The sequence below is a fragment of the Rosa rugosa genome, chromosome 2 (genome assembly GCF_958449725.1).
Source record: "Rosa rugosa chromosome 2, drRosRugo1.1, whole genome shotgun sequence".
NCBI lineage: Eukaryota > Viridiplantae > Streptophyta > Magnoliopsida > Rosales > Rosaceae > Rosa > Rosa rugosa.
Genome location: NC_084821.1, coordinates 37,483,620 through 37,511,109, shown reverse-complemented (window position 1 = coordinate 37,511,109; position 27,490 = coordinate 37,483,620). Strand labels below are relative to the sequence as shown.

At 35.6% G+C, this 27,490-nt stretch overlaps 2 protein-coding genes, 2 long non-coding RNA genes and 1 pseudogene across 15 annotated transcripts; 3 read left to right on the top strand and 2 right to left on the bottom strand.

Annotated features, from left to right (window-relative positions):
* The first annotated feature begins 1,693 nt into the window (after nucleotides 1-1,693).
* Nucleotides 1,694-14,908, top strand: LOC133732945 (uncharacterized). Of its 7 annotated transcripts, none has more exons than XR_009857403.1 (21): nucleotides 1,694-1,826; nucleotides 1,961-2,088; nucleotides 3,046-3,627; nucleotides 4,065-4,303; nucleotides 4,820-4,923; nucleotides 5,143-5,268; nucleotides 5,441-5,686; nucleotides 5,882-5,987; nucleotides 6,167-6,239; nucleotides 6,504-6,722; nucleotides 7,511-7,586; nucleotides 8,311-8,510; nucleotides 10,406-10,523; nucleotides 11,318-11,462; nucleotides 11,540-11,596; nucleotides 11,730-11,829; nucleotides 12,100-12,283; nucleotides 12,385-12,522; nucleotides 12,965-13,274; nucleotides 13,477-14,143; nucleotides 14,588-14,908. It is a non-coding gene; the product is annotated as an uncharacterized LOC133732945 (long non-coding RNA). The 7 variants fall into 7 exon arrangements; XR_009857398.1 differs by lacking the exon at nucleotides 12,965-13,274 and having other exon boundaries at nucleotides 1,703-1,826; nucleotides 3,046-3,106; nucleotides 3,195-3,627; XR_009857404.1 differs by lacking the exon at nucleotides 12,965-13,274 and having other exon boundaries at nucleotides 1,699-1,826; nucleotides 12,165-12,283.
* On the bottom strand, nucleotides 14,872-16,294 carry LOC133732944 (NAC domain-containing protein 101-like). The gene is made up of 2 exons (XM_062160555.1): nucleotides 15,131-16,294; nucleotides 14,872-15,100 (listed from the first exon to the last, which is right to left on the bottom strand). The coding sequence occupies exons 1-2, from the start codon at nucleotides 15,881-15,883 to the stop codon at nucleotides 15,038-15,040; spliced, it is 816 nt and encodes a 271-aa protein (XP_062016539.1). The 5' UTR covers nucleotides 15,884-16,294; the 3' UTR covers nucleotides 14,872-15,037.
* A 4,078-nt stretch (nucleotides 16,295-20,372) lies between these two features.
* On the top strand, nucleotides 20,373-23,011 carry LOC133732931 (uncharacterized). 6 transcript variants are annotated; one of them, XR_009857388.1, is made up of 4 exons: nucleotides 20,373-20,805; nucleotides 20,930-21,087; nucleotides 21,583-22,632; nucleotides 22,731-23,011. It is a non-coding gene; the product is annotated as an uncharacterized LOC133732931 (long non-coding RNA). The 6 variants fall into 6 exon arrangements; XR_009857387.1 differs by having other exon boundaries at nucleotides 21,450-22,632; XR_009857384.1 differs by having other exon boundaries at nucleotides 20,930-21,754; nucleotides 22,277-22,632.
* Nucleotides 22,988-27,057, bottom strand: LOC133732930 (protein FAR1-RELATED SEQUENCE 5-like). Its single transcript, XM_062160541.1, has 4 exons — nucleotides 26,719-27,057; nucleotides 26,543-26,613; nucleotides 23,309-24,778; nucleotides 22,988-23,202 (listed from the first exon to the last, which is right to left on the bottom strand). Exons 3-4 carry the CDS (start codon nucleotides 24,774-24,776, stop codon nucleotides 22,988-22,990), a joined length of 1,683 nt encoding a protein of 560 aa, XP_062016525.1. The 5' UTR covers nucleotides 24,777-24,778; nucleotides 26,543-26,613; nucleotides 26,719-27,057.
* On the top strand, nucleotides 25,307-26,492 carry LOC133733114 (uncharacterized; annotated as a pseudogene).
* Nucleotides 27,058-27,490: the final 433 nt, after the last annotated feature.

Below are 27,490 nucleotides of genomic sequence, written 5' to 3'. Positions count from 1 at the left end.
TTTGGCTCAAATAAATTGTTTTATAATTTATAGTTGACTTAAAAAAAAACAAATTGTTTTATTGTCAGGTTATTATTTTTGTTTTTTTTTGGAAGAAACACGGATTAAAGGATACAACTACACAAGTACATCATCCAAAATAGGAGGAGGCAACTGAAAAATATCTTGTTTGCTTGTTTTGGTTTACTATTGTGTCGTGAGTCTCTTGCGATGGCTAGGATTAGAATTGGATGCTTGATTGAAAATGTCTTGTTAATTTGGTGATGTCAAAGTAAGGAGAGGACGTACTGATGAACTCTCGTCACTTCGTTGTAAACATATATTATACAGTTGGCTGTAATCTCATTATATTCAATACATCCTTGATGCTAATAAGATTTGAATTTCTGACCACCACGATTTTATTTAGTCTTAGTAACTAAAATAAACATGCTAGCTAATCATATTTCAAACACTATGACGTATATGTGTTGGGACACATATTCTTCTTTCTAGTTCGACATCATATTTGGCTACCTTTTGCATGAGAAAAGATCTGTTCTTCTTAGGTTCCTTATACATGTGCCATTTTTCCATTGCAGCATTCTTAATCGCCAACAATATTCATATTATGCTCATTTGAGGGTGTGAATGGGTTAACTGAGAATTTCACTGTGGACTATTGGAATACTGGGAGCAGCATTATATATAGTACCCACTGCTGGTCAGTCTCAGAGAAAAACTTGTCTTTGTTCCTCAGGATCCAGGGTGCATTGTTAAATAGTTATAAAGAACTGCATGCTTATCATTCTTATACTTCTCATATAGTTCTTGTATATATTTCCCCATATGTTTTTCAGTGTGTCAAACTTGATCAGCTTGCACTTCATCTACATTCTCATATTGCTTCATCCTCCATGGCATGTTAACAAGCAATGAGAAGATTTGCTTCTATCAGAGTTTGTTCAGGTATGCCAATCAACTCTCTTTCCTCGGTTGATCCATGGAACACGCGCACACACATATTCAAGTATTTGTACACAGGTTTTTTTTTTTTTTAATTATTTTTTTTTCTAAACACATTGCTTATTTTTTTACTTCAGGTTTTTAGATTTGGTACTATTGGTACTAAAGATGGTAAACCAGCGAATAAATTGACTAAGAAGCATATTATGTTGCAGAACCATTTTCTGGCAATCTACATTGTCCAAAAAAAATTCCAACGAGAAGAGAATTACATTATCAAAACTAAACTTACTGATGAGCATGTTCAAGATATTAGCGCGACTGCAACATCAGACGACTACATTTTACCTTCTTTTTGCATTTCTATTTTGAAACTTCAGGTATTCTTACTTAGCAAGACTTGACTGTTATCTAATACTGTAATTGTTGTTTTCTGTTGTGCTTTTACTTTTGCAGGCTTTTCGCCTTTTGGATACATCTTTTCTTTGGGATTCTTCTCTCACCAGCGTCTTCCTTAGGCAGCCAAAGAGTAGACAATGACCAAAATTCATTTATCTAATGTGACAGTCAGATGATGCTTTTGATACTGGAACACAACAGTTGTTATCCACATAAAGCACCAGTTATGTATGCTGGAAATCATGTGCTTCACAATACCAATGACTGCAATTGTGTCATTGTATACATATGTAAGCAAGTCTTTCTTTTACAGTGCATGACAACTGTGGAAGTGCACATCAAACTCAAATCTGGACGGGGAAGGATGCATAAATGAATTATCTGTGATTCCAGGTCTTGGCTGCACTGATAACTTCTAAACAAAGGAATCAGTCATGAAGTTTATGAAACTTGGTTGCCCTGATAACTTCTCACGCTATAAGGTAAAAGCACACCTGATTAAATATGAAATTATTTTTAAGATATGCTGCATCATTAATGAATAGAAGGTTGTTACTGAAGGACTCATTTTTCTTCTTCTTTTTTTTTTATTCTTTTTTTTTTCCACTGCTAGCAGAAGTGCCGAGTTAAATGAACATTTGAAGCTTATATATGCCTGGAGGGACAGAATTTCCACTCTACAAAGCACGAAGGTGATGACCTTTCAGATCAGTACACAAATGAGCTTCTGGGCTGTTGTATGAGGTATTAAATGAACATGTGAAAGATTTGTTTGAAACTGAAAACTGCATTTGATTATTGTTAGTTAATGATCACTTAAAACGACGGAAATTGATAATTGTTACACACTCCTAAATACAGTTATTTGTCTATACAAGCGGTTTTATTTGTAATAATAGTAAGTACAGGTCCTGCGGCAAAGTGCGGGCATATTTTCTTGTTACAATCATTTGTGAGTCAATTTAACGTACGCAATAGAAAGCGTCTTATTTTTTTCTTGATGGAATGCTAAGTTTGATATCTGTCTATTTTAACACCTTCCTCCTTTGCTGATTGAAAAATCCAAAAATTACAGCAGTAAAAGGTTTTCCAGAGACCCACTGTTCACATTTGACTGCAGAAGAAAAAATGTCTAAATAAGTTTATGGTGCTAATTAGATGTCGGCTGCGTAACTTTATGGCCGCAGCTCTAGTGCACTACACTACTGAACAATTGAGTTTCAGTAATTTTGAATCTGGCCTCTCTAATTAGTAAACAATTTTGGATACTTTCGTAAGATTCTCGGTGCATTTAAAGAAATCTTAGAAGGTTGCATCAGTGAAAGGCATTGAGAAAGCTTACTGGCTTTTTGTCATGCCAATTATGGTGATTGATCTGTTTTCTTCCTTTGAGATGCTGCTTGGGAGCCAAATGCATTGAATGGCGGCTTATCAGTAGTTCAGTACTACATGTGCTGTACAACAGTACCTTCAAAAAAACAAAGTTTTCGCTTTCACTGAACAAGTTTGTCTTCATCCATTTCTTCAATTAATTTCTTCTTCCTAATTACATGCATCAAAGCCTTATGCTGGAAAGAATTTAGCTTTATGTCCTGCATCCAATTCTTATTTGATTAGAGTGTGGGCTATATATATGAACTGATGTGATGTATAGAGTACTCAATTAAGTTGATCATATAATTTTTGTTTCAATGATGTCAGGTAAAAGTGCTCGAACCTCTTGGGACAGTCACTTCTGGCTGTCAGTTCTTGGAGCCAGATGGTAATACTGAACTCTAGCTAACTCCTGATTATTTGACAAAAACTTGTTCTCGTATTAGCTGAGTTTCTGAACCACATTCCAAACCCAGAGGAAAAAATAGCCATGAAAGCTATCACCCCAGCAGTCCTTGATAACAAGGCTCATTTGGGAATCATCTTTGATACAGACGTTGATGGGTAGTTTTTCGTGACCCTTGAATCTATATTAATTATTTCCTAATTTATTTCATTGTTCTTATAAGTGCTTTTAGATCTGCTGCTGTGGACTCTACTGGCATTGAGTTCAAACAGAATCTTCCATTGTTCTTGAGGAAGCAAGCTAGAATTCTTCTTATTGCATTACGGATGACAATTACATTATTTTCTCTCATTATACTCGTATCCTTCTCCCCTCATCAGTTTGACCTTTGGTGCAAACAACGCAGCCTGTGAAGATCAAGCGTCATCTTCATTTAATTTGGAGGGGTTGACAAGCTCAACACATGTCATTATCCTATTTCAGCTCCACTTCAGTTCCTACAGGTGAATGCAAATGCTGGTAAACTATTAACCAGGAATGGATATATATGAGGCAGCAGTCTCGATTTGTCATGTACATAATTTATCATTGTTATATTAGTTATGCAGGGGGATCGGATGAAAGGGGTCAACCGTATGATCTTGCTTTGGCGATGAGAACGTACATGATATTTATGTCAGTGTAGTAGACTTAATTTGGAGGCCGGGGTTCTGCAACTACCTTGAAAACTTTTAAGATGTTTTCCATAGCTCTGCAATACATTTACACATTGAAGCCCACACAGAAATCAAAACGTTAGAGCAGCTTGCTAGTTTTGTTTCCGGTCTGGAATGTTAGCCCTACCTGTCAATTGTTTCACTCAGCTTGCCATAATTAATGTGACTTGATGATTCTCGATCTATATACTAAACGTGTGTTGCACTGTTTTACTGTTCATAAGAGCTACAGTGCCTGGGGTCGAAAAAGACTGTTCTGCCCTCCTTTGAGAGCTGTGTATCGATGGATCTTCTTCTCTCTTCTAGAGGGCATCCCTCCCTCACACCCAAGTCAAAATCCACCTCAAAACCCAAAAAGAGCAAAAGAGAGAGTTGTGAGCAGCAAGAACAGTGTTGACGACCATAGCTTGACTTGGTTTGTTTAAATCTCGGACTCCTCCTCCTCCTCTGCAAATCAGCTCAGGTTTCTATTCTCAATCTTTTGTCTTTCTTGTGTGTTTTTACTGATCACCAAACACTGTGGTGAGAGGACAATGATGTTTGTATTTTGACCATATTAGGACATTGGATGAAAATTTGTAGTTCATTGCTGGCACATTGTTTTGATAGTAGGTTGGAATTCATTGACGTTGGGCAATTTTGTGCAACGTCATCATTTCCATTCGGCTGTAGACGAATTTGATGTGTTTTACATACATTTGTTTGCTTTGTCTATGTTGCTTACTGTTTGCTTTATCTATGTTATTTGTGTTTCACATTATGGAATTGTTATTTGATAGTGGGTTGGAAGAGGTTGTTGATTGTTTGTTTTGATACTATGATCATTGTTTTGGAGTCGTTAGTTTTGTTTGATGACCATGTTTACGATGATTGGTGTAGTAAACTACTGGGTGTCATTGATTGCAGTTTTTGTTTCTATTTTTCTGAATTTTTGCTCTTTTTAATTTTTGGGCAATGAAATTTGTGTTCTTCTGTCCAGAGAAAGAGGCGAGATGAAAGAAAGGGAGAAGAGAACCCGGGAAGAAGGAAGAGAAGGAGAAGAGACAAACCGGAAGCTCTTGACTAAAACAACACAAGTGGAAGGTATTTGTGGTTTTGTGAGAATTTGATTTGAATTTTTTTCTGGGTTGTATATTTGATTGGTCAATAATTAGATGCTTGAAAATTGAATACTTGGATATTGGGTTCTTATTGATTTTGTTTGCAGGTTTCGCTTGCTATTATTGTTATTGCGTTTCACTTTATGAGTATTGTTGTTTTCAGTTTTCCATTATTGAAATGATCTGTGTGTGTTCTATGTAGTTTCGCAGCAGAAGATAGTTTCTCTGTACGAGAGGTTCTGTCAGCTCGATCACAGTGGCGGAGGTTTCATCTTCGCCGACGAGTTTTTTGTCTGTACCGGAATTCGCAGTCAATCCTCTCTCTCAGGTAAGCCTATCCCCAAATAAAAGTTAAAGCTTTCTTGATCTGAGGGTAGTAAAATTTCGAAGATTGAGGCTTTTTGCTTCATATTTTTTTGCTTCTCCAATTCGTTGTTATTGGATAGGTTGAATTCTCATATAATTTTGGGTTTCACTTATATCAGTTTTGCATTTCTCAGTTTTGGCTGGGTGGACGTAGATACTGGGGGAGAGATGGAGCAAGACCATACTTGCTCTCAGGAGATGCTTCTGTATCAACACCCAATTTCCGTTTCTCATCAGAGAGATTTGATCAAACAACAAAGCTACTTAGTTTTGGGGTGACTTGCTCTTAGGAGATGCTTCTGTATCAACACCCAATTTCCTTTTCTCATCAGAGACATTTGATCAAACAACAAAGCTACTTAGTTTTGGGGTGAATTCAGGTCTTCCTTTTTTTCTCATCAGCTTCTCTAATTTCATATCAGAGGGTTGAATTCATTTTTAGGTTTTCTATTCTGTGTTTATTAATACTTTATTTTATGATTGCTTCTTGGTAGTGAGACTAGCTAAGGTGATTGCAGGAAATAGGCTACTACGTCAAGAATAAGCTAATGGGTTCCATCATTCTTTTTGTGCAGAAAGATATTCAAGGGAGGATTGGCAAAGAACAAGCGGTTCTTTGCTTTGCTCAGCTCACTGGCATTGGTAAGCTTGTTCTTTGCTTTGCTCAGCTCACTGGCATTGGTAAGTTCTCATTGAATTGAGTCACGATCCTCCTTAATATTTTCATTTCAATCCTTTCATTTTAAACAAAAGTCTTTCAATTGCACAGGTTACAATTATGAGTTCAATTGCGTCTGAATTTGGTTTGAATGTTGGAGCTTTTGGGATTAATTTGGGTTTGTTTCTGTTGACAACCACAGATGCAGAGAGGGAAACTCTATGTTGGATATTATGTGGCTGTGAAGGGGTTCTCTGCTTTGCTTATCAGCATTGGTAAGCACTTATTGGGTATCTGATTGGTTATTTTGCAATGTGGTATGAAAGCGAAATTTTTCTGTATAATTCCATTCTTCTTGCTTTCTTATCGGTTTTTGTGGGTAAGTGAGTGTAATAGATTTGGTTACTTAATTGGATGAATAGACATTTCTATAAGTTCAAAACTGTGGCTATGGTTAGAATATGTAATATATATATATATATATATATATATATATATATATATATATTGAGTGATGAAACAATCTTTATTCTCTGAAGCAACATTTCTCCCATGTTGTGAGAGTCATGGATAAATGTTACTTCAGAGAATAAAGATGGTTTTTCCTTTTCACAGAGACGAAGGAGCTGGTGATAGTTTTTCTTGGAGAAATTGAGCTCATTTGAACAAATAAGAATATCCCATTGAGCTGGCACCCATTTGATCAAATTGGGGGATTTGATTGAGCAATCAGAGATCTTTGAAGGATTGAGCTCTGGGTAAGCTTCTTATGGTTTATTGGTTTTAAATTTTGATACATGCAGTTTTGGGTGGCTTTAATGAATTTGGGATCTTCAATTTTGTTTAGATTGTGAAACTCTATAATCCAAGAATACTATCAGCTTGCATAATATGATAACCATATATCTAATGGCCTTATTAAGTGATAACCATCATCGTGTCCAGCCAAGTAGAGCTCTACCATAACCTAAGGTCCAAACTTCATCTGTGATAACACAAATGTTTCAATTGAAATCATTCAGATCATTAAAACACAAAGATGTAGACTTTATTAATTTTCATTGTAAACTACACCCTCCATTTATGTATTTGACTATTTTTGTGTTTCACTGTTAAATTTGAACAAAGAATAGCCTGACTTACACATTTCTTTCAATTTCACTTTAGACCTAACCGGAAACATTGGAGTTGACTTTTAGTCTAGTTTCACAATGTTAGTAACCGAAAGAAGCATTAGCTTTCCTGCTAGCCAAATCTTAATTGGAATGGAACATCTTGGCCAGTACTTGATGTTGCTTTGAAATTGTTGTTTAGTCTGGTTGGAATTGAATTAGTGTTCTATTCATATCTAGAAATGGTTTAGTCATAAACAAGTATATAAAGGCAGCAATATCTCACAGAAATCAATTTGAAACGGTTTGTATATATTTGCATTCTGTTTGTAAGATAACTTGCCATCAATCATAATTATATGTGATAATTGAGATTTTTCTTAGTGTTGGATGTTATGTGTCTATTGTTTATATACATGCTTCATTTTATGCAGTGTGATTGTGGAATCCCTGAAGGTGGTTAGCTTGCAAGGATTTGCCTCAATTTTGGAGCCTAACCTCTGCAGAATTGTGAGTCAAATTTTGACTATTTACTGATTATAGTTGAATTTTGGTTGAGACTAGATGCGGTTAGATGAATCTCTTCAATATGTTTATCAATTCAGTGAAGCATCATCTTGCTTTTAATAGTTCTGTTATTCAAATACTCATGTCATTCATTCATCAAAATCATGTAACGGAATCACTTTAATGGAATTTTTCTGGAATTATATTCTGCAAGGGCTTCTATTTTTTTATTTATTATTTTTAATTTTTTTTTCTCTAAATACAGATTTTGAGACAACCTTCAAGGGCTGAAGCAAGTTCGCAAACCTGTTGTGTTTCATTTTCTCTATTTTGACCTTTGGGGTGTATTAGAACACAGAAGGTCCTAAAATTCTTGAGTTTAGTTATGGTCTATACTCAGTTTTCAGATTGGTTTAGATGGATTTAGTTGTTTTGTACCACAGAGGTAGTAAGTGTGTGTTTGGGAATGTCTCTGAAATGAAAGTGCTTTTGGATTTAATGTCAAATGAATTTGGAATATGTTATCTGCATTGTTTTGCTCGCTTTGAACATTATCATGATAGAGTGGTTTAATGTCAAATGAATTTGGAGCAAGTTGTTCACAGTGACAAGTTCCGCAGCAAAGCGCGGATAACATTTCTAGTTATACATACATCTAAAGCCCGTGGACTGTTCATACTGTTCATTTAACAGTAAAATGACGGTTTTGCCCTTAATTGTTCTTCAGATTTACGGCCCTGGGATGTGTTGAATTGGCGTTTCTGTTCTTGCTACCTTGGTCAATTACAGTTTGCCATCGTCTTCTGTTTTTGATGACAAAGAGTGAGGGACCGTTGGTATTATTGGTTAGATCGCCGCTATCTGATAGTGAGAGGAGAGAAAACAGAGAGAGAGAGAGGGAGAGAGTGAGAGTTCAGTTGATAAGAGGTAAGTTTTTTAATCTAAATTTTACGGTCATTCGATTAAGGGTTTTGTGTGTGATTCAATTTATCTAAATTTTATGTTCATTAATTCGATTAAGGGTTTTGTCTCTGATTTAACGAATATGGGTTTTGTTGTGGGTTTTTGGGTCACATGACTTCATCTCTGGCTTTGTTTTGGATTGTTCATTTTGATTCAGGGTTTTGTGGGTGATTTAATAAGCATGGGTTGTGTTGTGGGTTTTGCATATCACAACGTTTAGATTGGGAGGGTTAAGGATTGGTCTGTCCAAAGCAAGATACATAGTGATCAGTTGATAGAAAATTGATTGAGTATTTCATCCTGTTTTTTGGCTTCTAATTGGTGTTGATCTTCTGTTTTCACCATGTTTTCATAATTGACCTTTGAAAATATTCCTTTTGATTTTCATCAACTTCTTTACAGATGTTGTTCCTTTTGAGCATGGCTTTGATGATAAATATAAAATAAAAGTTGTTCAATGGTTTTCCTGTACCTTTATGGATTGCTTTCTCATTCATTTTAATTCCCGTAATAGATTTGAAGGAACATAGGTTCTGCTATAGGTTCCTTAAAAAGATTGAACTTGCTAAGTCTGACCTTAGCTTGCTTTCATATGGAATCACTTAAGACAGGAAACTGCATTGATGACAAATTGGTCCTGGTTTTTCTCCATTACGATTTAGTCTCTTATCTCCCTCTCTCAGAACAATAGCATACAGACTGTTGTACAATAGACTTGAATAAAGGAATTACAGCAAAATTCTTTTTGAATACACAGCTTTTATTTAGTATCAGAACAATGGATTTTCTGTACTTTTCGAACTTTGCTTGAACTTCCTTGCAAACTTCTGGAATTTCTGCTTCTGCTTTGTTATTTTTTTGTTTTTGTTTTTTGTTTTTTAATCTCAAATTTTCTGATTGAAATTGTTTCTACTTGGCAATAAGGATTGGTCTATAGGAAAAAGTACTTAGTGATCAGTTGATAGAAAATTGATTGAGCATTTGATCCTGTTTTCTTGCTTCTAATTGATATTAATCTTCTGATTTTCATCAACTTCTTTAAGGCTGTTGATTTGGTTCGTTTGATTATAAATACGAATAGCCTGAATAAGTGCATCTCCAACATTGATCATAGCTGTAATGTTTTCATAATTTGCTTATTTTTTACAGATGTTGTTGCTTTCGAGCACGGCTCTGATGATAAATATAAAATAAAATTTTTTCGATTGTTTTTCTCTACATCTATCCAAATTTGGGATTGCTTTCTGATTCATTTTATTTCAAGGTTTCGGAATTTGGATCCTTTATTGTTTATCGGTGACTGTTAGTGTTTACTGATCTCAAGTAACGTTTATTTGAAGATTATATGCACATTAAGGATTTACAAAGATAAAATTCTTGGATTGGAAGATGAAAACAGTGGAAGTCATTGTGGTTGTGATGTTGTCTGCTATTGAATTTTTTTGATTACTATTAAATTTTTAGACAATTAGATTAGTTTGTTTCAAACTGTTTCACATGTTATCTGGTATATAAACTTTTTTATCACCATGTTAAACGGTTTTGCAGTACTGTTTTTCCTTTCTTTTGTTTTGTTTTTGTTTTTGTTTTTTGTTTTCTCTCCCATAACTTATTTCAAAACATCTACAATGGAATTGGAGTTGAACTGTTAGAATACACAACTGCAACAACATTTCTATGAATCACAAAGTTTCATAGTATTTAAATTAGGCTAACTTCAGATATGCTTGGTGACACTTTGGATAACAAAGTTTCGATGATAAATATATTGTTGACATTTGGTCAGTTTTTTTTTTTTTTGGCAAGAAGGAAAGGGACCAATTTAAGTGGTAACTGTGAATGGTTTTCTGTGTGTACAGTCCATGGATCTGCAGATGAGTCCACTTTAGTTGAAGATGCATTTGAGTCTGCCAATGAATTAGATCAGTGCTAAACCCCCATTGTAGAAACTTGATACCAGCTTGCTTAAAATATCAGGTGTTAGCTGAATCTTTCTCTTTACGATTGAAATACCAATTTTTGTAATATGTAAAATTGTAATTGTATTATATTATGTAGATCAATATTTGAGGGAAAAAAAAAATTAAACCCGCAGCATCGCGCGGGAGAATTTTCTAGTATTTACTATATACTAATTCTCAACGCACTGTTCATCGGCTTATGAACAGTGCCTGTCGAGCCGGGCCGTCACTGTGAAATTATGATTTTAGCCTGCTTTTCTGTCCTAGGTATAAAAGCCTTCTTCTGCGACCGCCGATCTTCTTTCTTCTCTATCGCTCCCGTCCATTTCTCTCTCAAATCGCTGTCAAATTTCATCTTTCTCCGGCTCAGGCCAAATTCTTTCCCAGTATAACCAAAATTCCCAACTCTTTGTGTCTTCGGGAAGCCTTTGTCAAGATCGACATTTACTGTTATGCAGTATCAGACTCAGCAGCAGTAATTGGTCGGTGTCGCCGCCGCCGCCATCAAGGGTTTCCTCTTCCCTTTTTGTTTTACCCAATCTTCTCAGAGATTGAAGAAAATAACCTTAGGATTGTTGAATTTTGTACCCGATTGAGATCAAATTTCAGTCTTTTTTTTTATTCTTCTGACTGCAGGCACGATATCAGCATATTGATTTTGCTCCAGTCTTGCAATATTTTGGTTGCAAAACCCGATCACATGATTGCATGCCTAATTTCTAGACCCAAAATGGGTCAAAGAGAATGAATATACATTGCATGTGGGGTCTTTTTGTTTTGTTTATTGGTTTTTATGTGTTGCTTTTGAAGGTATCATTTAATTGTGAAAGAAAGCTTTGGAGGAGAACATAATTGTGTATCTGGAAACTGGTTGTGGAAAGACCTAAATAGCCGTGTTGCTTATGTATGAACCAGTTGATACTCAAACCTCAGAAGAACATGTGTGCTAAATCCTGTAAGTCAAGTCCCCAGTTACTTACATTTGTAAACAACAGAAAAATATTGGATTTTTATATGTTTCAATGCTTGCAGGAAGATCTTTGTGGTATATATGGATCAAATTGCTCCCAATGGATTATTGCAATGGAGGTAATAATAATACTGAATTCTTTCTTTCATATTTGAGCATATTAATGAATAACTGAAACTGAATAATTGGGGCTGAATCTTACTAGAAAAAATGTGGCGTGTTACTCTTATGCTTATGTTTTGATTTTTGCAGTATTAGAAAGAATGTGGCTATCATGAAGCCTCATGAAGCAGCCAAATTAGTTGCAGAATGAGATTTTTCATGTAAAAGGACACTCCCCTGAACTGAAAGAGTAAGCCAATCTTATCTTAGACTGAAGCATTTTCTTTTTGGTAATCACCTTTATAAAGTAAAATGTCCACAAATCTACTTCAAATTTCATGTTATTCTTAGACCTGCAAGACATCGTGAGTCTCCAAGCTGATAAACACTCTGTATCTTTCTTCATGATTGTCTTTCAAACTTCGAGTATTGCAAACCTCAAATTAATTGATTACTTTTGCAACTTATTTAGAAAGTCTGGTTAGACTGCTTATTTCACTTTTGTTGTTATTGATAAAAGTTGAGTTTGCAATACACCTGTTACAAGTTTTTCGTCGTTTATATTGCCGGGCATACCATTGGAAGCATGGTAGGAAATGTCATGGAATTTTCTGGCTTCAGCCATCCGAGACAAGTTCGTCTTAGCAGGAGTACAACATTTCTTTGATTCTGTTGGAAAGTCAATCTCCAATGAGAGCTTCAAGGTAAATGTTATTTGCCTGCACAGCTGTGAAGCATTAGTATTAAAAACTCAATTTCATTTGCGAAACAACTCATTTTATTTTTTATATACAATAATGGGAAGGCTTGATGGAATAGAGCCGTAGACAGCGACAGAGAGAGCTAAGGAAACGACCTCGCAGCTTTCAAGTTTTGAGCTGCTTAACCAAAACAGAGCTTGCAGCGATGGAGACAGAAACGGCGGCGATTCTAAGCGACCTAGGTAATATCATGGCTGTTGACCTTCATCATCAATTTATGTCCAACCCTTTTTCAAGGTTTTTTATTTTTATTTATTATTATTATTATTTTTTTTTTATTGTTTTGATTTTTGTATGGTACTGGGTTTTGTGGGTTTTTTGCTTCCTAGAACTTATATAAAAATGGTTACTGAACTCAAAGTTCATAACTTTCAAGCTTAATCTACAACTATGGAACTGGGTTTTATTTTTTTCCCTAATTTTTGTTAACGTTTGGATTTTTATCAATATGAATTGTTTGAATAGTAGGGTATTGGTTTTGGGTAGGATTTTGATAGTAAAATTGATACTGTCCTCATAAGCTAGCATGTAGGCTCTGCACCATTGAAAATGTCTAGAGAAGTTTGGTTGTTCAATGTAGTGTGGGATGGTTTTGTTCAGTGATTTATTTTTATTGAATTTTAGGGAGGAATCAGTGAATGAATGTTGCAAGAAGAACTGAGTTAGTTCAAGCTATTGCAAATAAACTTTTCAATTGGCCTTCGACTATGGACTCTTTGCTTCGTCTACGGCTAGGAATTTCATCTGCTTTCATTTTTCTTAAGCCCCATCAAAGTAACAATCTTTAAAAGGGATTTTAGAAGAATGGACTAAGAAGAACTTTCTTCTGGATAACAATCGAATCAAACGATTTTCTTAGTAACTACTTGGTGCCAGTTATAACTGAGTTGAGAGGAAGTTGATACCTGTGGAAACCTTTGTTGACATTTTGATTGTAAGACTCAGACTTCAACTTACAGTAAACATTTTCTTTGTTATAACTCAAATATATCACTTCCCCATACATTGGATTTTGAATTTGGTTGTGGGATTGTAGGTGCATTGACTGTTATGATGAGAAATACAGTCAGTCATTCATACTTTACTATTGTTGTTTGTCATTAGTTTTATTAACATAGATTTGTTATGAAATGCAGAGACTATACAAATTTGGGTGCAACTGTGCAAAGAAGATGGTTGTGATAAATTTAGGACCTATTGAATGTATACCCTTTCAGAGGGAAGTAAATCTGCTAGCTAATCCAGATAAGTATGCTGAATTCCCAAATCAATTGGCACAGTCATTCAACTCCAAGCTAAGGACCAATATAATGAGCCTTAGAATCTTATAAACCTATCACCGAAAACCAAATAAGCTATATGTCCAATTTCAGTTCAATCACACCAATTTGGATATTGTGTTGATTTGAAAGAAGGTGATGAAGGGCTTTGTTAATGATTATCTCTCTCTCTCTCTCTCTTGAAAGTGGAAAATGATTGTTATGGAATATGGTTAAAGTTTAGACTAGATGCATAACCTTTTACTTTCTTTTTTCTCCAACAAAGGGTGCCTTTGGATGTGCAACACTACTTGATAAAAGCCTACCAATTGAAGAGGGTGATGCTCGCTATATGCCTTCAGAGATCCTGAATGAGAAACATGACGATCTTGACAAGGCTGATATCTTCTCATTGGGAGTTGCTATGTATGAGCCTATTAGAGGTTCACCGTTACCGGAAGAAGGGCCTCAAACCTTAAATCTTAAGAAAGGAAAATTGCCACTGCTTCCTGGTCACTCCTTGCAACTTCAGAACTTGCTCAAGGTACTCTATGTTTTCTTTTCCTTTAGTTGTTGGCTGTGCTTTATAACTGTGAAGTTGTCACTTATGTAGTTCTTCTGCTTAGTATATGTGAAATGGGGAAATGCATAAACAAAAGTTTTCAGCTTCTCTTTCGTTATCTTCAAATGGGAGATGAAAATGTTGTTTGTTGATCAAAACCACCCCTTATCATAGATTCACAGTAATATCTTTCATGTAGTATGGTTTTCTGAAATTGCAAGTAGATATAAGATAGAAAGAATTGCTAAGAAACTCTGAATATGTGTTTCATAAGTAGTAATGTTGGATCCAGTAAGCTTATTTCATAAGAAATCTGTTTCAAAGGAAAGATGCACCTAGTATCCTGCTTTTCTTAAGTTGGTTTGGTCAAATAAAAAGGACATGTGATGGAGTTGCTGATTGCATCATATTGTTTGAATCTATCAGGCCATGTTGGATCCAAATCCAGTCTGCAGACCATCAGCTAAAGAGTTGGTTGAAAATCTAATGTTCCACAGGGTGCTAAAAAATGTATGGGCCTGGGACAACCACGATTGCGAATTGAAGAGATTGGGGTATATTGTATTATAGTATATGTCATCCTTTTGTGTCTGCCAGCCCAGTAAAATAGGCAAAAGTATGTGAATGGCCAATTTTGTATCTATAATTCTCCCTCATGTATTAATATGCACCTAATTTGATATTGAAAAACAATTGCACAGCTAAAGAGAGAAGAACCAATGTGATGTTGATTTCATTCGATAGAAATTGATTTACAAAGTAGTGTGTATAACCCATTAACTGGGTTTAAGAATGAAAAAAATGTACATTAGATACATGAAGGAGTAAAAATAAACTATCTAAGAAGTGGTACTCCTAGCTCCTGTAACCAGATTATCAAAGAAGTGCTACTCCTGTAACCAAACTGAAGTTGTTGCCCTCCTCCCAAACTGGGGTTTGGTTGTTGCCCTCCTCCCAAACTGGGGTTTGTCCAAGCAATTCATCCATAGTAAATAAATCACGCCCATCATCAACAAACAGATCTGGATAAATCTCAGGAAAATAAAAATCTAGATCATCCATTTGTGGATAGGGCAACTCGTGATTGGGATGAACATCCATTTGTGGATAGGGCAACTCGTAATTGGGATGAACAGTACTGCTGCCTTGTTCCTGATGAACACAACTCCCTTCCTTTTTCTGCCTTTTAGATTTAGGCTTTGTGGGTTGATCCCCGATGCTCCTCTTTTTGTCATTGCTCCCCTGAGCCTTTCTGGGGTTCTTTCTCAGAGAGCACAGTACCAAATCCGAATCATCATCAAGCTGAAACTCTTGCATCAACCAAGCGTCGTTGTGACTCTCGTCACAGCCGCCCTCGTATCGGAACTCCCGCTTGAGCCCAATAACAACACCATCATCCTCAACTTCTCTCGAATACTGACCACTCCAAGTGCCGGAACCCACTTTCCGATCAAATCTCTTGGCGGTGGGACTCAGCCTTCTCCGATGGGTGAAAAAATAGAGAGTCTTTTCATCCTCCACTTTCTTGGACTCACCGCCGCCGTAGATCTGCCAGACAACCCAGGGCTCCTTGTCTCCGTAAAAATGAGGACAATCGGCGACGAAATCGGTGCGAAACTGGTCACCCATGGCGATCCTTGTGCGGAGATAGTAATCGAGCAGTTCGTGGTCAGTGGGAAGGAACCTGACCCCGACTGGGAGTTTGTTGGAGAGAATTGCCATGATTGCAGAAATGGAAAGAATTTCAGAGAGAAAAAAGAACTAGCTAGGGTTTCGGGAAGGAAAGAATTTCAGAGAGACCAAAAAACTAGCTAGGGTTTCGGGAAGGAAAGAATTTCAGAGAGACCAAAAAACTAGCTAGGGTTTCGGGAAGGAAAGAATTTCAGAGATACCAAAAAACTAGCTAGGGTTTCGGGAAGGAAAGAATTTCAGAGAGACCAAAAAACTAGCTAGGGTTTCGGGAAGGAAAGAATTTCAGAGAGACCAAAAAACTAGCTAGGGTTTCGGGAAGGAAAGAATTTCAGAGATACCAAAAAACTAGCTAGGGTTTCGGGAAGGAAAGAATTTCAGAGAGACCAAAAAACTAGGGTTTCGGGAATTCTCCGAGAATTGAGAGAGAGAAGAGTGAAGAGAGCAGAGTGAAGAGTCTTCGTGGGGGGGGGGGGGTGGGTTTTATAAAGAGGCTAATCCTAATCCTAAACGGAGTTGGAATTGCTCTCAAACGCGGTTCAGATATTCACACGCGCTTTTGTTTGCAACGGTCACAAATAAAAGAATTAGGGTTTTTTTTTTGAGAGAGAAGAGTGACTAGTGGGTTTTATAAAGAGGCTAATCCTAATCCTAAACGGAGTTGGAACACTTTCAAACGCGGTTCTTTAAGACACACGGTTTTGTTTGCAACGGTCACAAATAAACTGGAGAATTTTTTTTTTTTTTTTGATTCAAGGAAAGTTCTCTATTAAACTCAAACAAGTAATACAAGGAAAGCTAATACAATCTCAGAAACTGAGATCAGCCCCTAATTGGAGAATTAAGAGAGAGAAGAGAGGAGAGACGAGCGGGGGTTTTATTTATTTATTATAAACAGAGGGAGGTTAATCCTAATCCTAATTGGTCACGGAAACAAGTCAAAAAGTCAACACAAATTCTTGATACAGTCACGCTGTAATGTACAAAGCCACATGATCGAAATGAATGTCACAATTACCATACCAAGATAGGAAAAACCATTTCATTTTGTGTACCATTACCGAAAAAGAAGAATTTTTTGAAAAAGCTTGCGACTTAATGAGGACACAAAATCAAGCTTAGAGCCTAAAAAATACTGAACTAAACCAAAGAATTTTCTGAGCAGCGAAGCATTCATTTGGGTAAGGCTGGTGACCTCGTGCAATATAGGCCCAGTTTGGCCTCGAGTTCAACCTTGGATTAAACAACTTATTTCTCAATTTAAGTCGCTGAAGTTGTTCGGTAAAATAACAACCATCGATTATAATTAGAATCTCCCACTTCTCTAGGTATAATCTACAAAGCTGCTATATTGGTGCTTCTAGAAGCAGGGATTTCAAGAGTTGAGATCACTTCTTGACTTTCCCTAGATTGCCCATTTACCCTCATCTTATATGTTATATTGCCTGAACTCATTTTACTTTTTATTTATTTATTTATTTGTTTTTTTTATCTTTTTTAAAAGATGATCAAAGGGTTTCACATTTTACCATTCTAGACTGAACCAAAAGATATCGACGCCAATACAAAAAGATACTCTCCTGCTCTAAGTTCTCTCCATCTACATATCTGCAGATGATCACTCCTTTACAAACTTATTTGGTAAGGCTATGTTGTTTTTGGATTTCTTATGAGTCTAAAAAGTCAGTCGCTTGAATTAAGCAACTCTGTTTTTGACATATTGATTTAGGGTTGTACGTATGTGTGATTCTTGGTTATGTTCTGTAATATTTTCATATTTCTCTCATCTATAAGGAGGAATGATGCTTTGAAGTTTCCTAAACCTCCCAATGATAATGACTCAAATTATGCAACTTCAAAATTAAAATTGAAATTATATTTTCACAATTTTATTTTGACATGGAAATATTATATTGTGGATGCTGGTTACCCACAAATGAGGTATCATCTTCCACAATTTCAATTCGGCGACGAACCTACAAGTATGTAACCACAAACTTAGCTTTTAGGAGAGGCGCTAAGCGTATTTTTGGAGCATGGAAAAAAAATAAAGATTTTAAAAGACATGCCTAGTTATCAATTCATTACACAACTCAAAATAATTATTGCAACAATGACGCTTCATAACTATTCAAGAAGACATAGTCGACATAATATATATATATATATATATATATATATATATATATATATATATATGCTTTTCTTAGGGGAAAAAGTTTAAGATTGGTACATGACATATAGGTCGTCCTGAAGTTCGATGTATTAGGTTTCAAAGAATTAACTTTGGTACATGACGCTACAATCTCGACCCAAAATCGGTGTATGCCGTTACAGCTCCCGTTAGTCAGTGTGATTTTGGTCAAATTTGTAAGGACAAATCCTTCATGGATTGACAAAAAAAAATTGCAGAAGAAGAAGGAAGAAGAAGGAGAAGGAAGAAGAACGAAAAGGAAAACAAAGAAGAAGAAGGAGAAGGAAGAAGAAGAAGGAGGAGGAGGAGAAAACCAGATTTGATTGTCTAAAAATAATAACAATCATCGAGCCTGAAGAAATACTACAGATGTTGCTACAAAAGCCATATATTGTGTCTATATTTTGGAATTGCAAAACTAGTGTTGAAAGTTTGGATAGGCGTTTTTCCTATACACATAACATCCAAACCTCAAAAATTATAATTTTCTGATATTTAAAATGATCAATATGTCCCTCTCGGTGTAGGGGAAGTCTAAGGTGTGTTGATGTTTGTCATACATCAACTTTTTAATTAATATATATTAAATTAAATTAGTTAGAGAAACCTGTTGTACAGGTCAACAGGTTATCCACTTATAATTTGACATGTGTACTTAAAAAAAATAAAAATTATCATACTAAGTACTCATTTATTCTTTTATATGTAAATCGTTCAAAAACTTGTAATGAAGATCGTAAATGTTGTAATTACTTTTATTACAACTATAATTATCACTAAATACGTTCAATGTCGTATTTTGTTGTAAAATGCCTCATCGATGATATAATTTACAAAAGAAAGGACTCTAGTTACAAAAAGAACAACTGGATTACAAGAATAAAGACTTGAAAAGTTTTAGGTCTAATATGATTATTTACCATATAAACAAAACATTTGTTGTAGCATTGGTAAAGGGATCGTTTTTTTTTGTAAATGGATCATATTTCATGTAATTATCATAAAAACAACCATAATTACCACTTTATACCTCAATTGTTGTAATTTATAGTAAAATGCATTGTCAAACGAGTAATTCTCTCATGGATGATGAGATTTACACAAGAAAAGTATTAAATTACAAAATATAGAACTTTAATACACAATTAAGGACTCGCGCCTCATTTACAATATATACATAAAGTTTTACCACTTTGACAGCAATTCGTTGTCACATTAGTAAAATGGTTCTCAGACTTGTAATATAAAAAATTACCACAAATAAGAGTTTGATTACTACTTCTACAACAATTTGTTGTCAAACTTGTAATATTGAAGAATTACCACAAATACAACCTTGGTTATTACTTTGGACCTCAATTGCCGTAAAATCTAGAAAAAACATTGTCAAATAAGTAAATAACTCCTAAAGGACAGTAGTTACAAAATAAACAACCTTATTACACCATAAATGACTCACTGCAAATTTACTTAAACATATGAAGTTTTACTATTATAGCAACACATTCGTTGTTTTATTAGTAAAGTGAATCTGAAAACTTGTAATAATGAAGTATTAACTATGTTTTTTTTTTTTTTTTTTTTTCGAACTGAGGATTGGGGTTCTCTATTGGGTGATTCTAGTTAGACCTCCAAATTTGATATTTGGACCTCTAATTTTTTTCAGTTATTAATTGACTTTGTCAACTTATATGAAAAGACAAATAAGGACAAAGAGAGAAAAATGAAAAATTAAGTAAGTAAATAAATAAATACTCTTCTTACCTCCTCCAACCAAATATATATAACATTTAATTAAATTTTTTTTTCCCGATATTTCCTTATATTGCCTATATAGTTTTATAATTTACTCAAAACAATTAAGTAAGAAAAATAATTTCTATACATGACCCATCATTTATTACAAAGGTAAATTCAAAACAATTTGATTTGGAATTTTCTTAAACTAAATTAATTGAATATTATGATATAGTTATTACTCGATCTTCCAACCCAATACCTTTGAAATCAATTTTTTTAGCAAATTCAAAGGGGTTCCAACAACATATCAAGATCGAGAACCAACCATTTGATTAATTTTGGTGGAGGAGAGACTTACTCATAAGAAAGCAATGTCATGTGATTTTGATTCATTTTTCTTCTCGTGGTTGAAGATAGAGATAAAAAGTAGAATAACAGATTGTTGTATCTCATGTTCAAGGGTGTTTTGGTAAAAATAAGGAGGTATACTTAACTTTTCAAGTATTCTAAAAAGTAAATTAGAGGTGTACTAAGTATGAGAGGTCCAAATAGCAAATTTGGAGGTCCAACTAGAATCACCCTTCTCTATTTCCCTTTCTCTTCCAGCGTCCTTCTTCCTTCTTTCTTCTTGGTCAGAGGCGCTCAGATTATTTGCTTCTTCTTTTTTTCTTCTTTTGTTGTCATTTTTCTTCTTTCTCTATTTTTACTTCCTCATCTCTCCTCCAGTCGCTCTCACCCTCAAAAACCAGATCGAAAAACATGCCAAACACCAAACAACCAAATCTGAATCGTACCTTCGCCATCCGTTTCGTCATCCTTCTCTCTCAGCCTCTCACATCCTGTTTCATGTCCTATGAAACCAATCTTGGCCCAAAATCCGTAATACCCAAATCAAAAAACCTAACACCTCAGCCCCAAATACCTCCTCCAATCACACGTGCTCTCTCGACTTCTTGCTTAGCAATCAGTTGCTTGTCACACTCGATTTCTGTTTAGCAATCGAAATCTTGTCGCTCGTTAGGTATTTTTGGCTTTTTGGTATATGTTTGCAGTTTATTTTCCGTAAATTGGAGTTGATTTTGGTTAGTTCTTTGGTTTTTGAATGTGATTCTGAAATTTTGTTCCTTTAATGAACTTTGGTCCAGTAAAGCTTTGAAGATAAGTTATAGGTTTCTGGTAGTGATTTGGCTTGAAATCTGGTAGTGATTTCAATTCGCAGCAGTCAATTTGAAGGTATTGGAGTTCGATTCGCAGCAGGCCATTTGAAGGTATTGGAGTTCGATTCGCAGCAGGCCATTTGAAGGTATGATTCCAATTGATTTCATTATAAATCTGGGTTTGAGTTGTTCCGTTTGGATAATCATATAGAGTAAGTGTCTATGCTTTTGTGGAGAATCTTTGTGGGGTATTCCAGCTGCTATTCTTTCACTGGTGAATGGGAAACCTCTGATCTATATGAAGTTCCCTTCTGCTTCTGCCAATGAAAAAGTCGAAAAAGTTTTATCTGGTCATTAGAGTATATCATTATAAATTTAGTTGCTGGGTTGATTTTTAGGTGATTGTGTTTATAGTGCAGGTGATTGTGTTTAGTTGCTGGGTTGGATTTCATTTAGAATTTGTCAACAGTATGATTGTTGGTAATGTATGAACTGTTTTGATTGTCAGGCAAACTTGATTAAGTTTTTATAACCGTTGGGGTTTTGTTCCCTCCCTGACGCATTACTTCACCAATATTCCCTTCTGGTTTTTCTCTTCACCATCACATTCTCCTCATCATAAGGATTGGTTTTGTCTCTAGTTTTTCTTCTTTTTCTTCCAGAGGCTCGACTTGTGTCAGCGATGTGGAGATGTCAAGTTTGGAGGAGGAGGAGGACTGGAAATTGGGGCTTTCAATGGTGGAAGGCTCGGAGGAGGAGGGTCTTCGTTCGGGTTCGGCAGCCCAACTACCGGCTCGGATGTGAAATCTGGAGGTTGGATTTGTACCAAGTAGTTATGCTAGCTAGAAGAACTGGATTTGCACATCTTTAATCTTTTTGGTTTGGCTAGCTTTTCTGTGCAATGATATAATTTTCAGCTAGTTTTAGTTTATTAGTTTCTCATTACTTGCGTATTGAATTCCTCTTTCTTTGACTACTTTTCAAGATAGATACAAGTACTTTAAGAATCTCTTTCTCTAGATCTGTTCTTTGACTGCTTTTTGGTTTGCCTAGGAACAATGTGTTCTGTAAGTTAGTTTAGGAGACCGAAATGCTTTTGCAGAAGTACCAGCATGTATTATTTTGGGATTTTTTGATTCTCTTGTATATGGTTCTGTCATTTCCCAGTTCTAGATTCCTCTGCCACAGTCTTAATCCATTTCATATATTATATACTATGTAACTAGTATACTATTTATAAATCTGATGTTGGCCTGCCAATTGTATCTTTAACTAGACCCAATAAAGCTAAGCTTTGAGGATTTCATAAACTCGTTGTGTTCTATTTATGGTCAGGAACTCGTTGACGAGTTAAGGGTATATTTTCTCTTCTTTGACAGTGCTGCTTATGGCAAAAGTGATCTGTATCCCTCACGCCCAGTTTAGAGTGAAGCATATGATATTCAAGAACTAGCCGACACGTTGCAGATTGGGTCCAAATTCTATGTAATTGGAATTTCAATGGGGGCTTACCCTGTTTGGAGTTGCTTGAAATACATACCGCACAGGCATGCTACTTACTTGAAGAGCCATGGCGCTATTGTTTTCTTTTTTTGTTTTGAATAATGTTTCTGACATTTACTAAAGAGAGGGACATTTACTAAACAAGAGAGGGAGACATTCCTAACCCTTCATCATATGTTAGGCAACAAGTAAGCATTTGTTCAAGTACTACCAACTTTTTAATACAGTTGTAAAATTGATAGGAGTAATTCTTGGATAATTAAATTTCTGGGTCAATGATGGTTAGGTGGTCTCAGATTGCACAACATTTGCCTGGAAGGACAGACAATGAGATAAAAAAACTTATGGCATTCTTATTTGAAGAAGAAAGTGGCCAAGGCTGATGAAGATCAAGATCAAATGGAACTAGCTCAAAGCAAGTCTCAGTACACAAGTTTATATATGGGGTGATTTATGTAGTGATTTTACCTTGCATAATGATGTGATGTATATAAAAGGGGGTGAACTTTGAACTTCTAATTATGCTTCTATATAATAGTAAGGTTATTCAAACAGCTTACATGAACACTCCATACGAGGATTGTTTTCATCAGGATAGTAAACCGTCGTGTACTCAATCTCTTGCTTGTTGTTATTGTAACTAGATGTAAAGTATACACGACTTGAACCAAACACCATAGTTCGAGATGTTATTAAATCGCCGACCCCATCAATCTCGTTACGTACATGCTCAAACACACTATCAGTGAACATAGTACCTGCATGATGTTCCATGTTAAAAAAAAAAAAAAAGGACATGAATAAAGTTATGTGTCCTAAAATCTTTAAGTAGATGCTCAAACACGCTATCAGTGAAAATAATACCTGCATGATGTTCCAATTTTCGAAGTGAAGAAGTAAGGACATGACTAGAGTTATTGGACTTAAAATCCTCTTCCACAACCTTGTTCCTAAGCCGTAACAATGCCCTATCAAGTGCCGGAATAAGTTCAAATAATTTCACACCGTTTTTCAGATAACCCTTCATATAGCTATTCATACCCTCACATCTCTGCGTGCTTCTCATACGGGCAAAAAAATGGCCACTAATAAATGCCTCTGCCCATATTTGCCTCTTTTCATACATCATCTTAACCCAATCCTTATTGTGGAGACCATGTGTGTTAACCATAGCATTCCAGCGTTTTTCAAAACCATCTGGAGTGACTTCATCCCACATACAACGTCTAAATTCAGAAAATACACTGTTCTTACGCAGGTGCCTCCGGGCATTCTTTGCTATGTGCCACGTACACAGACGATGAGCACAACCAGGGAGTACCACTTCAATAGCCCTTCGCATTGCTTCATCCCCATCAGTCAAAACAGCTACAGGCCTTTTGTTATTCATAGACGATATAAAGGTCTCCAAAACCCATGTGTAAGTCTCAATCGTTTCATCCATGAGTAATGCAAAACCAAAAACTGTGGTTGATAAATGATTGTTTGAACCAACAAACAACACTAACGGCTTCTCATAAGGATTGGTTTTGTAGGTACTATCAAACACCAAGACATCTCCAAAACAAGTATAATCCACCAGAGAATTAGAGTCTCTCCAAAACATATTCGCCAACCTATTATCTTCATCTATGCTAAACTTACAGTAGAAATGCGAGTCTGTGGCAACTTTGCCTCTCATATATGCAAGTGCAGCTTCTGCATCACCCTCAAGTAAAATTTCTCGGCGTCTTGAATCTAACTTGTTGTACAAGTCCTTCATAATAAACCCGACATTCTTAAAACCTCCTGATCTATCAACAATGTATTCATATGTATGACAAGGCTTAACAGACACTCTCTGCATAGATGTGGCCAGTGCTAAATGTTGATCTTCAACTGATCTGTGTGATCGAAGAAGATGCGACTCATGTGCTTGTGCAAGCTGATGTGAGTGGTTCGTTATGAAATCATCAACAATATAGGCATTAATATTCGAACGGTACCTTACTTTGAACAAGCATGGACAACTGAATCTTGTTTCTTTCTTTGGCCTGCGAACTCTTTTCTTGTTACTCATGTACTCTTCTCTTCTTTTCCCTTGAGCAGAACAAACCAACCGCAATGAAGTGACTCTCCCTGTTATGCGTATACTTAATCTCTTGTAGTCGTTTCTAACACCAAAACCCATAGCCTTTGCATAGGCATTGTAAAATGATTCAGCTTCCTCCACAGTCTTAAACTCCTGCCCTTTAAGATCTTCTGTAGACAACTTATCATACCGAACTCCCTTATATTGCATTTCATTACAGTTACTTCCATTACACATTGAAGATTCATATGATCCATCCATGCCTAAAATAGAAAAAAAAAAAAAGTTACAGAGATTGAGATTACAAACTAATATGCAACATATAATTAGATGGATTATCTATATCAAATTGAAACCTGTAGGATTATTAAAACAAAATTACTGTACTGGGAACAATATGTACGTACATAGTAGACCAATTTAAGGAATAAACAGGGTTTGGGATTTGTAAAATAGAGTCTTTTGGGTGTTTTGGATTGTGAAGTAGATGATGGTGAAACGAAAGCTAGTTCCTGGTTTATATGAAAGATCAAAGTAAAAAGATTTTAGTTTATTGTCTCTTACATGACAATAAATGAATCAGTAGCTAGGCCTTTTCTTTTCTTTTTTCCTTTTCAATAATATTTACATTGGTTCAACTAAAGTGGGATGAGATGCATTTGAGAATAACAAATAAGATGTCTCAGTTTCCACCTGCAAGCCAACAAATAAGGTGCACCCAGATATCATATTTAATCTTCAATATCCAAAATAATTTTTACCTTCAGATTGGACTACAATACATGCTCACATTCATCGTAACAGTCACTTTTTATGTAAAAAAGCAGAACCACCCTTTTGTCCAATCCTCGAATAGAATACTAGAAAAACTAGTAATTTTTTTATGCCCTAATGAGTTTTCTATTTCTAAACCAAGAACTATAGCTTGGATTTGAGAGCACGTTATGAAATGGGTCCTTAATAGGTTAAATTTTAGCTGATGTCGATTTTGCATGGGTCAAAGTTATGTTTTGTGATGAAATACTTACACCAACCTAGAATCTGTGACCTTAAGGATAAGAAAGGAGAATTGCAAACCAATCAATATCAGAAGCTTAGTATGAACAGAAGAAATAATGTTCACTCAAAACGATTTGAAGATGAAGTACAAAAAACAAAAGAACAAAAAAAACGATTTGAAGATGCAGTTCAAAATGGAGGTTGCTCCCACTGAGGCTGGGATGAAGCCAAAGAATTATTCTATGAACATGTCGAAAGACTTTATTCCTATGTGCGTTTTCTCGGAGGGAAATCAAGGCAAGATTGCTGTGAAAGGAAAAGTAGAGCACAAGTTTGACATGAAGCCCCATGGTACAAACTTTGAAGAGTATGGGAAGATGTGTCGTGAAAGGACAAACAAGTCCATGATCAAGAATAGACAAATACATGCAGGTTATTGATAATGACCGAGGAGTACATATGAGGCCCATTCCTGGTATGATTGGCTTGATTTCTACCAATGCCAAGGATGAGAAGAAACCTGTACCAGTTAAACAATCAGATGTGAAAAGGACTAGAAGGGATCGTGGGGAACTGGAGGATATAATGTTCAAGTTATTTGAAAGACAACCAAATTGGGCATTGAAGCAGCTTGTGTAAGAGACTGATCAACCTGCGCAATTCTTGAAAGAGATACTAAATGAGCTCTGTGTATACAACAAAAGGGGAACCAACCAGGGTACTTATGAGCTTAAGCCAGAGTACAAGAAATCTGTTGATGATACACCTGCAGAGTAAATTCTCTACCAATCTATTCATCATCCACTTTCCATTTTCGACAAACGCAAGTTCTCAACTGAAGAAGAAAGGTTTGCCTATGGTATTGTATGAGAAAGTAACACCATCAACGAGAACTGTAAACATGGGAGACAGCAGTCCCATTTCATCTTTTTAACTCCCACAGTTATATTCTCTTATTTGATCTGACCAGTGATAAAACGCTTACTTAAACTTAAAAAAAAAAGATTCAAGAACAGCAAGAATCTTACTTCAAAAGTATGTGATGACACACGAAAAGAAAAGTCCTTTGGAAGTAACCAAGAGTCCAAGATGGTCCAACCTGCAAGAACTCATTGTGAGAATCATAAACAATAAATCATGACCTCATCAAAGCTCTCATGGCATGGTTGGAGAGAGAGAGAGATTTGGGTACCAGAAAACTTACGAATACTGGGAAATCTATCATTCCTCAATGCAATTCTTCATTCCTCCGGTCTTCTCCTTTTCAACTTAGGGTTTTATCAGAGCAAAAGAAAAATTTGTACTGAAGAAATTGAACCAGTTCTTACGTCCCTTTTCTCCTTTTCAGCGCTCTTCCTCCTTCTCCTTTTCTCCTCTTCACTTTGTTCCCTGTGGCGCCTCCTCAATCCTGGTCAATATTGCACATAATCATCCAATTCAAATCACACAAACCCTGAATCACATCATCCAATTTATATGAAACAGAAAGGGTTTTGTTTTCTCGCTTTGTACAAGAACAAACTGTCGTTCTTCCTCTTTTCCTCGTCTTCTCCTCTTTTTCAATTCTAGGGTTTTTTTTTTTTTTTAATTTCATTGTAGATATGTAATTCAGAATTTTGAAAAAGAAAAAAAAAATTATACATGCTACCTGGTAAGCAGGTCACCACCACTGAATATTCCTGACCATCAGATATATTCAACTTTTAATTAAATCCAACGGTCTAAGATATTCAAAAAACTTGATGTATGGCATATGTCAACATATACTAGAATTTTCCCTCGGTGTAACATCCAAATATTGATAATAACATAGAGAGGATATCAATCACAATTCCAAACTAACAGGAGCCTTGGCCCTTTAAATATATATATATATATATATATGATGGAGATGTAAATTCCAGAATTTGAAATTTCTACAACTACCGCATCGAAACACAGCCTTAAGTATTTTGAATTTAAAGAGACTGCATAAA